Source organism: Cavia porcellus, unplaced genomic scaffold (assembly GCF_034190915.1).
Source record: "Cavia porcellus strain 051 isolate PalLab524CR breed Dunkin Hartley unplaced genomic scaffold, mCavPor4.1 scaffold_1, whole genome shotgun sequence".
Taxonomy (NCBI): Eukaryota; Metazoa; Chordata; class Mammalia; order Rodentia; family Caviidae; genus Cavia; species Cavia porcellus.
This window is the reverse complement of record NW_026947484.1, coordinates 89,198,994-89,212,360: the sequence shown is the minus strand read 5'-3', so window position 1 is coordinate 89,212,360 and position 13,367 is coordinate 89,198,994. Positions and strand designations below refer to the sequence as shown.

Sequence of the window (13,367 nt, the reverse complement as noted above, 5' to 3'; positions counted from 1 at the left end):
TATGAAATGTGTTATAATTACTATAATATGGTTGTATTTGACAAATGTGTGTGTGTTCATTGTGTTTTTTAAACATGCAGGATTTATAGGTTTAGAAACTTTCTTTTAAGACTCATGGCACATATTTTCAGAAATATTTTTGTCATGGGATTTGCATTATTTTTATGATAAATCCCTACTTTTTAGTTAGTTTTTAAGTCACCAAAACATACCTCCATTATTTAAGCCTCTAAGCCCCTTTAGAATAGTGTAACCATATATTTAGAAGCAGTCTTTTTTCTACCTGCCCTAACCTGTGGCATCTTTAATTTTTAAAAATTACTTATGATAATGTTGGGGCTTTATATAATAATTATCACAAAAATTCATTAATGTAGCACTTCTCTCTTTCTATATCTAAAGATAATTAAAGAAAATTAGTAAAACATACTGAAAATATAAGTCAGTGTGGATGGAGATTGGGCATATTTTAATTGAAAAATATATATGACATTTAGAGGTGTAATTTTTTTCATCAAACACTGCTACTTGTTATTTAGGAGGACAATGTTGAGTGAAGACCACTTTAATTATAAATATATTTTGGTCACTCAGATGCAGTTACTTATTTATAGAATACATGATGTATATTGATCCTTGGAAGAGAAAAACCATATATGCTCCATAGTAACAATTTTTAAATACCATAAAGATAGATCATTTGTCCTCTACTTAATGCATTTTTGCCACTCTTTATTTGAAGAAGCCAGTAGGCCAAATTCATAGTGAACTATGATTTTGAAGCACGTAGAAGATAAACATAAATGCATACATTATGTTTATGAATATGACTAAACTAAGGCTTCAATTAAAAATCTATTCTTTTTATCCTTTCAAATTTTAAAAGAATCATAGAGATGAAGTTTTCTGCTTACTATCTAGGAATAGTTTAAATGACTTCAGTAAAGGTTATTCTTTCCTACAGCAGAAATGAGATTGATTTACTGTGTCCTTTCATTACTTTACAAAGATTTAAAAGAGACCACTCTTCTAGCGGCAGGTTCTAAATGCATTTGGTTTAAAGCACCCAGTGATGAATGAAAAGGAAAATCAAGGGGTACATGAAATAAAGGTAATCAATCATTTTATATTAGCTAGGAGAAATTTAAAATTAGATAGGCAATGGTTTTAGCTTGAGAGTATTCGTTTAAACATTCCCCATAACCTTTAATATACATGACCCCTTAAGAATAAATATTGTCACCAGGTACATTTTTCAGTTCATGGTGGTTGCTTTATAAAGATTTATCCTTTTAGGTTATGAAAAGTATTGATGTGCATTGTTGAGTGCAATTTTTTTCTTTAGAAGAGAACTTTAATATAACTTACATAAATTAGAGTTAGCAATAAATTTAAAATTATTAAATAATTTTTACTATATTATAAGTAATCTTTCCACAAAATGACAATAGAACCAGCTTTCAATATACTTATTTCTAACACACAAGTATACTAGCATTCTTTAATTGAGAGGAAAAAATATTAAAATATCAAAATTAACCTTGTACTGTACCTATAAGGTTGATACATTCAGATTGACAAATATAAACAGTGGAAGCATGTACTTTTGCACTCATTAACGGGTTACATACACAGTTGTTTGTTATTAGTAACCATAAATTTTTGTGTTCCTTTTTATGATTCTTTTACTGATTAGTGCTGGCTGCTAACAGCCTTGAAATAATTTTTTGATCCTGGAGTTTTACCTATCATTACAGATATGATATCTGAATTAATTCTTACATTAAGTAATTATGTAAAATATTTTAAAAAGATCATGCCATTGAATTAATAATTTGCCATTAAAAAGAGCCCCTCCCATTAGTTGGAATAATCAGTTCATGCCAACCGATTAGGACCTGACTTCACACTGTTATTACTTAACACAATCTTGAGTATTGTTGAAGATCTAAAAGTAGTCTGTCTTTGAGGCAGTTTACTGGCTCAGTAGATTCACTGCTGGCATGGAGAAAAATCTAAAATCAGAACTTAATTAGAGTGTCATTCTTGTTTAACCTTTCTATTAGGAATGGTGTGGTAGCTTGAAGAACCCATGCTTTCTGCTTTGGCAAACTACTTTTTAGGTCTCTACTGAGAAATGCCTTTAAATGATTTGAATTTCAAAAGTTTAGAAGACTGCCCCTCCTACTTACATTTACAGAAATCTAGGAAAGTGTTTCCTTTCCTACTTCATCCTTCATACACTGTGCACATTCCTTAATGTAACATTTCCCAAGTTTTATCTTCTTTAGAAAATTAGCAGAATGTTGGATATTGCTTAGAAATTACAGAGGTTACTTTATAATCCAGCCTAATAATTTAGTAAATGGATAAAATGAAACAATTCATATAAGTTACCACTAATTCTTTATCTGCCTGACCCTATAACTTTGCTAATTTAAGGCCTCCTTCTAAATTATTTGTTTTTTGCTGTCATAGAAAGTTGGGTAATAGGAAGGATTCTAGTTGAATTGATTATCACCATTATAATTGAGATTAAAGTCGTATTAAAAGCATACATCCTTACCACATTACCACATCAGTGTGTACATTACCACATCAGTACAATATATTTTAGGAGCCTATTGCAAATGGGAAGTAAAAGCTTGCATTTAAGAAGCTTCTTGTTTAGAAGTGAAGATTACCATCTAGCCATGTTAATTTTTGAGGTAGATTTGAGATGTAAGCTGGAATGAGTGGGGAGTCACTTTTTTCTCCTCTAAAGTAACCTCTGTTTGTCAGAAATGCAAGTTTATTTTCATAATGTCAAAGTGACAACCTCCTAGTTACGTCTGCCACCTTTTACTAGAGCTTACAGAGTGGCCTGACCAATCCAGGTCCTTGCCCTCCTCCTCAAACTTGCATGGAATTTATTGGTGCTTGAGCTTCAGCATGTGACATCTCCTGCATGACTATGAAATGCTGTTATTTCAAGTGCAATTATTAGGCTAGTTCGTGCTTAAATATTTTCAACACTTTTCTTGATGTAATTTAAAGCAAGAATTTGAAAAGTGGTTTTCATTATACTGAAAGTTTTCGTTACACAAAACAGCCTTTTAAAGAACTCTAGGATTTTTCCTAAAACTAAAGTATGAGTTAGAATCCCTTTAGTTTTCCTAAAACTAAAGTATGAGTTAGAATCCTGGCAAGTGGCAGAATTTGAGCTTGGTATAGTAAAACCCCTGCAAAGGTAGTCGTTTATTAGAGGCAGGCAATTAAAGGGACACAAGTGGACTATCAACAAACTGTGCAATAAAGCCAGGAAACAGGCTATCAACACTTGGGCCATTCTTATTGTATCTGTTATCATAATTGACAGCTTGACGTAAAAACCCGATCACATGACTTCTGGGTAGGTATGTAAATGGATAAGAGGTCACTTTTCACATATGCTAGCTGGGAAGGAAACACATTTGAAGGAAGTTTCAGTCAAAATAGTAGCTATGTAAATGTTTAGCTTTTTGGCTGATTCTTAAACTTAGAAAAATACCTCCTCTGTCTTCTTTTATCATTCACTCATTTGTTCATTGACCTTTTCTGGTTATCCAAGGCCACTATCTGGATAAAGTATTCCAAATAATGTAAAAATAAAATTACAGGTAGTGTAGCCTTAAGTTACAATCAACAAAAACACCAGGGAAAAAACTTCTTTTCTAGAAAGATTTAACCTTACAGGGCCTAAGTTGAATCAAGGAAGTTGGGGGATTCTGAAGGTGATATTTATAGCCAGCTTGACCTTCAGTATTCTTGGGCCACACTTGAAGGAGAAAGGAAGGGAGAAATTTGTGTAGTGAGTGAGATCTAGGAATTAGGCCTCAGGAGGCTGGAGTTTTAATGTTGACCTGTGCAGGGCATGTCTAACCTTGGACAGGGCCTTAACCTTATTCTTGGAACCTTATCTTGGAAAATGAGGTTGGATTACAGGGTTCCAACATTCTTTGAAAGCTTAATTTTTACAAATTAGAGTGACCTCCCAGAGGCTTCATTTTCTAAATCATGTTGTGAGTTTCAGAATTTGACATTACAGGTAGCTTTCAGGTGCCAAGATGATCTTGAATATCTTCTTTCTCCTCTTCTTCTTTTTTAAAAATAATTTCCTTCTTACCATTTTTTTTTGTTTAGTAATTCACCATTCATCAGAGGTCACTTTATGTTCTCCATAATAGGTAATTATTAATAGCAATAAATTTACTAAACTGAGCATTAGGAGGGAAGGGGAATATTGAAATATTGATGTTAATCTCCCACCCCCCCCACACACACACACAAGAAAGAGCCTTGAACCCTCCCCTGATCTGTTTCCTTGAGTCATCTAGAAAAATGAAGAAACTCAAGAAAACATAAAATACACCTTTCAAAACATTCCACTGAGAGTCGTAAACTTTTTTTTAAACTGAAAAGGTAAATTTGGCTGTCGCTTACTCTCTGTACAGTTTAATGGTTTATTGGTTCAATTGTGAGCTGTTGTCATCAGGAGGGACTGTTAGTACATCAGCCTGTTTGCTGAGTCCAGCAGAGTAGGACATTTTGCTTACTTTCTTTTGTTCCCAAAGCTAATTGCTATGCATTTAACAAAAGCCCCTGTTAACAACAAAGAAAGGCCCCAATTTTAATAAACAAACGGGTATTCTGAAATCTCAAGCAATATTGACTCTATTGATTCTTTATAGCTATAAGCTATTTACAAAATTGCTTGAGTGTTGTATCTTGATATTTCCTTTAGGTACATTTTTTGAGGGAAACCAGATGGCTTCCATTCTTTGTTTCTGGCGCAGTCTCCTTCTGGCTGCGCCCCTGAGGTTTTCCTTCCAGGGTCTCCACCCCAGGAACCCTTGCAGGGAAAACTTCACTCTCCTGCTTTTCAGTAGTGTGCTCCTTTTTACCCTAACCTGACTGATTACTTTGTGTGTGTGTGTGAATTCTGTTTCTTTACTTCACCCTTTGTTTGCTTTAGAAAGTGTAGGCATAATTACTTTAATTCATTTCTTACCTTACTTTTCAAGACAGACTAATTTCATATGAACAGGTACATATAAATTGATAAATTAAAATGATTTATATGAAGTCTGGAGTGGTGCCTCACACCTGTAATCCCAGGTACTCTAAGGCTAAGGCAAGAAGATTACAAGTTTGAGGCCAGTCTGGTTAGTTTAGCTAGACTCTGTCTCAAAATAAAAAGGGAAGGAGATGAAGGTTAGTGAGAGAGCACCCACAGGTTTAATCCTCAGTATGTCTCCCCTTAGAAAAGATTTATATGAGCATGCACTTTGTAAAGGTTTGCCTGATCTGTATAGATTTACAGTCTGTGCTATAAAATATGTATTGCTCCCACATACAAACTCATGACTTTCCATGCTAATTTGTACTTGGTATTTTAAATTTGTTTACTGTGGGGTGTGACTTTCTGTTTTTCAAGGGAAAATTCTTGGAAAAATTAGAAAATTATTAGTGCTTTACATTTAGGATAGTGCTTATGTAAACAAAAGGCATGTATTTATTTATCACTTAAAAATTTTTCAAACTGGGTGTAGTGGTGCACATTTTATAATCCCAGTACTCAGGAGGCTGAGACAGGAGGACTGCAAAGAGTTTGGGGCCAGCCTGAACTATCTAGCAAGACCCTGTCTCAAGCAAAACAAGGTTTTAAAATTCAACTAAAAATAATAATTAGCGGATAAATTATGTAACATTGATCCTCTCAGAAGATAGCAGCTGAGGAATCAATACCCTAAATTTAAAATTTATTATTTATTAATTGAACTTTCCTGAAAGTGCACTGCTACAATTAGAACTGAATCATAAAAACAAAGCATTTAACACATCCCCTCAGCATTAAGGTTTGTTTATTTTTTTAATTTTAAAAATTTGTATTGGTCCATGTTTGCAATACATAATGATTACATTCATTATGAAGAACTGGGCCATGTACATATTAATGCGTCCCCTTCCGCTTCCCCTCCCTCTCTCTTTCCTTCGTGTCTTGATCCAAGTAAGATTCTTAGGAACTGATCTCTTTGTTTCTCTCTGGCTCTTTTTCTTCATGCACTAATAGGGATTGAACCCAGAGTGTCAGCATCTCTAAAGACAGGTTCTTGGGTCACTCAGTTGCCTGGACTGGGTTTGAAGTTTTGATTCTCCTGCATCAGCCTTCCAAGATTTCATGCAAGATATCACTGTAGACTAGAATTGATTTTCTTAGAAATGACTGCATGGAAACCTGATGAATAGATGATTTTTGTTGTAATTATTTATATCCCTAACCCACACTGTTTCCTTTAAAATTTCACTTATTAGGTGGTTCATTACACAAAGATGCTTTATGCAAAACTATGTTTAAAGAACATAAGCTCAGGTAACCTGGCTTAAGTGATAGCACATAAGCACGTGTTGCGTGAACATCTCTCTTCAGAAACTTCTGAAAGTTTTGATAATGCTGCTCTACAAGCTAAACAGAGAAATGTATTTAAATTATATTTATAATTTTAGTAACTGAAAGGAAATTAGTTCAATACTGATTAATATCCATTGATTATTGCCAAATATATTTATTGGTTATTTTGTATGTATTTAAGCACATTTTTTCTGATGGGGAGATTTCTATTATATGTATTTAAGGATAGATGAAGTAGAATAGCTCTGGTCATTTTAACCCCTTGAAACTATTCTTAGGACAGAAAAAAAATCTCAAAATATGTTGATTTTTAAGTGCTTAGCACTTGGCCAAAGACAGCCCAGTTGACCCTTTTAGGGTTGGTAAAACAAAACAAAACTGAGAAAAATTAAAAAAAAAAAAAAAAAAAAACACAATTCATGTAACCATTCTCCAAAAAGAGGATGTGTTATAAGACTGCCTATGAGACAATAAAGCAGTGACAGCAAAGTCTCTCTTGTGATAAGAAAAGGTAATCACTTTCTTTTCCAATCTAAGCTTGAAGATAGTGTAGAAACTAACCCACCTGAAGCTAATGATTTACAGAATTAAGATGTGCTATGCCTGAATGTACCCCCTCTCTTCTTGAGAATGGTTGTGATTACAAAATTTACATTTTTGCTGATAAAAAGATGAGTGAGTGGTCTTTAAGGTAATCCCTATGCAAAGTCAGGTTTCTTGAGCTGCTTTAGGTTTTCAAAGCTCTTTCAGAACCTGTATTTTGAAGCAGACAACTGGTTTATTCTGTTATTGTTAAAAACAAACAATTTACCCTCTCTTATTTAATTTCACTTATGTGACCCACTTTGAGAACATTAAAATCATCTTGGCATATTGCTTCTTACACTCTAATCTAAACAAGTTACCTCTTTGAAGTGTTAAAGTATGTCATTTGTTTGATTTAAAACTACTAAGTTTTTCTTTTTTTGTGCAAGTATTATCATCTGTTTTAAGAGTACTTAGTTTTTTTGTCTAATTTATCTACTGTCTTTTATGACACATACCCTGAACAGAACTTGTCTATCTGTCGATCCATATGCTTGTCTTTATTAATCTACATTAAGGGAATTTTTTTAGTTCTTTATAAAATTCATTGTTTATCAATACAATTAAAACATTTGAGAAATTTGAGATTGCATTTTTGAGGTCTTGCAGATTTGTGTGAAAATGAGCAAAAAGCTGTCATTCTGAAACTCCAGGATCACTATTATTTACACAAAGTAGGAGAACTTGAGAGTCTGAAAGAAAAAGTAAAGATTTCTGATAAACGATGTTTGTTAACTACAATGTTATCAGAGCAGATTCAGACAGTTTACCATAAGTTTAGAGGCATGTGGGCTGTACTCGTCATCTAGAGAGGAGATTCTCCCTGCAGGCTGGCAAACCAGGCTCAGTGGCCAGCAGCAGCAAATCTCTTTGCAGGGCAGGATGAGGCTAATTTACAGCCTGGCTATCTAAAGGTTAAAAACCATGATTTTCTAGCGTGTTTCCCCCCAAAGCCAGATAAGTTTACTTTCTTAAGCATAAAAATAAGCAATATATCTTTTCAATAAATCTGCTAGCACTGTAGGGCAGCTGTTAACCAAACAGAGCTGGGTAGGGTTACTCGGAGGAGCTCTAAAGGGCAGTGCTGATGATTCCAGGATCTGGGAAGAATTTGTTTCAGCTTGTATTCAGAACATTCCTTGCTTTCTTCAGATGTAGTAAAGTATTTTAAGTGCCATTACTCTGAATTTAAAATACAAGTAGAAAATCTCATCACCTCTTTCTAAACAACGCCACTTTCCGTAAAACAAAATTAGGAAACATCTAGAACTGAGTACCTTGATGCTTCCCCATGTAAGTTAGGGCGGGGCTTTCTCCTCTAAACTGCATGTCCTCTGTTGTGCAAAATGCATGCTTAAAGTTATTGATTATTTTACTCAGTGCACATGATTTAGTATGTTGCATAGGAAAAAAGCAATTTTTGTTTTCTTTCTAAAATATATCTCTCTGTTGAACATTAACATTTGCTTTTATTTCAGCTTGGTTTGTACTCTAATAATGGCTAATTGTTATGTTCTAAGCACTTGTTTCTCTTGTATGCTTTAATAGAGAAGCATATTACAGTAGCTTTTTCTAAAAAACGAGTCTAGAAATTTTGCTTTTCAGAGTAAGATTTTCTTTTGCTTTTATTTATTTGTTTTTTTAAGTTGCCTCTTGGGAAAGTAAGGTTAATGCCATATACAGTACTAGTTTGCATGTGTTCATTTAAATACTAAAAACTGTAGTACTGCTCGATCCATATCTGACTGCTAGGTTTCAATTGACAGCTGAGGATTTGTGACTGGACCGTGAATCAAAACGGCAGGCATTTATACCCCAGTACCAGTGAGGATACATTGGGAATTACTTGGCAAAGGTAACATTTTAATTATTTCCAACCCTACACTGAAATCTAAAATTTAACTGACCTGTAGTGTTTGTTTTTAACTAGTTTTACAGAAAATATATGTTAAAAACTTAGTTGTCTTGGCTCTACCCCCCTTGTTCCCCTTCCCCTCTTCTTTTTTTCTTATTTAAGTGTCACATCAAATTAATTTGGGATCATACCTGATGATTGAAATTTATAAATACTGTCAAATGTTCAATACTACTTATAGTTGTGGTGCGGATGAGGCTGAAATTAGACAGGTAGATTTTAGGACCCCAAAATTATGAAATCACAGCTTTAAGAAAGATGTTTTTACAGCTGAGTATTAAAGCATTAGCTTTTCATTGTACATGTTCTTCTCCTTTTGCTTCTTCCCTCTCTCGTTAACACCAAGCAATTTGCTACTCACTTATTCTTCTGTCACAGAGAAAACAGTAGAAAAAAAAAATCGAAGTTCATTTATTTAGCTGTTACAGGCAACACCCACAAATTTTGGAGTGGGATGATCTTTGGAATCAGTAGCTAAAGAAGGAATTTGGTTTAAGGAGACTTTTAATTTCTGATGGGACCCCTCAAGAATTGCTGTTATTTGATTGATTGAAAAAGTTATTCTAAACCTTCATTCTCAAAACCAGTTTAATAGTGACTCATGTACTGGGTATTTTTAATTTTAAAAATAAAACAAGAAAAGGGATAAAAATGATACAGAACTTAGAAAAATAGTAGAAAATTAACACTAGCTAATGTATTACATATTGTTATTTTAAAAGTAGTTATTCAGATTACAAGATTTAGGCATAAAAAAAGATCAAACAATGAAAACACAAACTGTTCTTTTTGATGGATTTATGAAGGGAAAAGATCGTGTATTGGTTTCAAAAAAAAAGAAGTACTTCCAAGGTAGCTTCTTATGTATCATTTTCATAAAGAGCAATTGAGACAAATTGATAAATAATCAAAATTAATGGTATAATCATATGTAATAAGAGGTAAAAATTTGTGAAAGAGGGTAAAGTAATCCCTTGAATTTAACAAAAGTAGGCCCAGCATGATTTTCCAGCCCTACTGTGATTAGAACTTCCTTTACAGAAAGCGCCCCCACTGAGATGGTTGCAAGGAACTCCTTGTCTCCGCAGTGCTTGATAGAAACTGGTGAAGAGTAAAGTTGGGAAAAATGAAAATTAATTAAATTTCCATTTTAAGTGAGACAAATTTTAAGAAAGATATTCAGATTATGTTTCAAAAAATTCAGTAACTATTAACACTTACAGGATTATATTATGATTTTTCTTCCTTTTAAAAATTGATATATCAGCTTTAAAAATCGATCTGTTTTCACCTATTGTGATTTTTTTCCCTCAAGAAGTATGTATTAGTCCTCTTTCTGGGGGAGGATTACAATATATACTTAGGAAAATAGGATAAATGTACTTGAACTATCTTATTTAAATAGTATTGGAGGGTTAATAGTATTAATTAAAGTCAATGAAAGTATTTTATTTAAGTGTCTGAATTAATATTTGATAACACAGTGTTTGCATTTTGCTTTATTAAATAGTCTCCTTGTATCTGATGTTCTGCCTATCTGCAAAATGGCTCATGTGTGCATACAAGCTTGCCATATTGTTTAGACTTACAAATCAGATGAATTGTACCAGTGATTTTTAAATGTGCCTCTTGCTATCTGAACTTCCAGATCTTTGATTGCTGATTGGCATTTACTTAATCTGAAATAGGGTAGCACCTTTAAAGTACATTAAAAACCAATAATGATACAAATTAATTGGCAGTTTAAGATATAGCTAGTAATATTTTTTGAATCAAAAATGATATCTCTTAAAACGAAATGAATGGACAGTGTGTCACAGAATGCATGGTCAAATGAATGAATATGATGGTTAAACTCAGTTCTTAGGTTACTATTGTTCATGCTACAAATCTCCCTGACAAAAAATTGTGGTAATCAGTTTCAGGTCTTAGTCAAAAAAGATTCAGAATTTATTAAGATTTTCTTTTCTTTTCTCTTCCAGAAATAGCAGTTTTTCTTTGAATTAGTAAATAATACAATGTAGAATGGCACTAATAATTCATAAAGCTCTTACAAAGGTAGCTTTTTGTTTGTTTCTTCCCTTTTAATCATGACTCAGAAAGCACATAATTGATGATGACAGGTGTCTCGTTTGTACATTCTACAGGTATTTACTGAATCCCAGTGTTGGGATGTGCTACATGCTGTGGTGGACACAGAAGACAACACAGATAGTTGAACTATCATGGTTCAGAATAAATATACTCAAATCAGACAGCAATTTGCTTTGCTTTGTGACCATTTTCAGAAATGGACACCACCCATATTGTGTAGGGCAAGTAAGGCAGATCTGTGGCGCAGTGGCTTTATGCATAATTTATACTTTGTGCCCCGTAGTTGTTTTTAAAACTTAATGGGTTTCTTGGTAGATATTATATTTAATAAAGAGCATTACTGTCTGCAACACTACCACTTTTAAGAGAGACTGTTGTAATCTAAAATCTTCAAGCACATGCCTCTAGCTCTAGAATCATCTCACTGACCTGAAAATACTGCAGCATGCAGATCTGTCAGCCACAGAATTAAATAATTTACTTTCAGCATGACAGAATAAAGAAACTATCACAGGTGACCACTCTTGGGTCTATTATTTTTTGTTTTTAACAAAAGGCAAGCCCTAGATACTTTATGGTAAAAGGACCAAACGGAGCGGTTGTTTTGGTTTGGCTTTATTTTGCTCTCATCTTGTTGCTTGTGGCCGTTTCACTTGCCCATGGTTGTCTCCTGTTGCTTTCTGGAGCGGTGTCCATGTCCAGGGTCTCCGTTTCAGGGATGGAAAGTCACAGGGCCCAGCAAGTCGAGCAAGTGCTATAATCAAAGCTGGATTCCCTCTGTCTTCCCCACTGTACTCCAGCACAGGAACACTTCTTAAGGAACCAAGGCTGACACTTGGGAAATATTTACAGATTTACAGATTTCTTGTTTCGAACTTAGAATTTTGTGAGCCGTTTTTCTGCATCCCTTTGTATGTGTGTTTGCATTGCTCTTATGATCTGAAGAGTGGTTGTACTGTGAGAAAATAAAGTTATCTGTCCAAGTGAAAGGTTGGTTCTTAGAGCTAACACAGTATGTTTGATGAAGACCTCACCCCCACTTCAGTAAAGATGGGCTCAGCTCTTGGGTGGGTAACAGGTGATAGATTGCTTAAACTAGGTGCTGTTTGTGCTTTGTCCTGTTATGTGGACAAATTATGTTGTTTTTGCAGATGTGAATTATGTGGGTATAAACACACAAGGCGGCTATCCCTAACTGGCTTTTTTTTTTTTTTCTTGAAACTATAGCCAGAACCTTGCTGGTGCTATCAAATATAAAAGAGCAATATAATTGAATGAAAAAGAAAGCTGGAGGACAGTCCAAGAATAATATAAACATAAGTTATTTTAAAACATTGGAGTGAATGCTTTATGCAAAAGAGAAACTGGATTTATTGTTTCATTCTCCCTTCTCCCCCTTCACCCCTTTCAGGAAAATGCAAAGCCACAAGTGAGTGGCTGTATGTGTCTGATGGCTTATATAAACATAGAAGAAGCCTTCAGATGGCTAAAATAAACATGCGCGTGTTACTGAAGGATATGTTTACACAAACCATTTGCTCAGCCTCTGAAATAATGAATAAATGAAGATTTTACTGAAATAATTGGAAGGATTTTTGTGTTTCTGCTGATGCCATAATTGAATGGCACCAAAGAGACTTTTATCAGCTATTTTCCATGTTACATGTGTTAGCAGTTCCTTTCTGTGAGCTGAATACTTCATTCTGTAGTTACTTTACACATGTTTTTGTAAGAAATTGTCGTTTATTACTGCAATTCTGGAGAGTTTCTTGATTTCCCCAGAGAAATTTAGCAGCCAGTAAAGGTTATTTGGATCTTGCTGGTCAGAAGAGGCAGGGCAAAAAGCAAGCAGTAACAGCATTTATTTCATGCATATAACTATTTGCACAACACTGCCCTTAGCCGTTTACCTTTTTTTTTTTTTTTTTTTTTTTTTGCTTTGTGCCTAGCATTTTCTTTGTAAAATGTAAGCTCCCAAAAGATTTTATGATGAGTACTTAAACAAAAGTAATTTTCTATACTGGGTTGCAAATGATATGTTGGTATGCACATCCATGTATTTGTGTTATCCACAGATACGTGACCCGTATGTGGTAAGGCCAATGTGTACCCTGTCCTTAGCTAGAATTAAGAGTTAACTTTTATTTCAACCTTAGAGTTAGACCAACCCTGCGAATTCACTAGGTTAGCATTTCCTGCTCTCAGTTTGTTATCTTGACACATAACTAGAGTACAACAGCTGGGTTGTTCCTGGAGTTCCTGGGGGGAGCTTTATTCTCAGAGTGCTGAATTTCCTTTTCAGCTGTTAGCTCTGAAATGTGTTCAGAATGTTCGACTTTTTAT

At 34.1% G+C, this 13,367-nt stretch overlaps 1 protein-coding gene across 11 annotated transcripts in view; it reads left to right on the top strand.

Moving 5' to 3' along the window:
• The window catches only part of Nfib (nuclear factor I B), a 426,445-nt gene that overhangs the window by 397,317 nt on the left and 15,761 nt on the right, over positions 1-13,367 (top strand). For 8 of the 11 annotated variants that reach the window (XM_063251303.1, XM_063251272.1, XM_063251268.1 and 5 more), the window contains one exon: positions 8,782-8,870. The exons of the other annotated variants lie outside the window; for them this stretch is intronic. In XM_063251303.1, the coding sequence (XP_063107373.1) occupies positions 8,782-8,870 (89 nt within the window). The remainder of the gene's footprint in view (positions 1-8,781; positions 8,871-13,367) is intronic. 11 annotated transcript variants of the gene reach the window in all.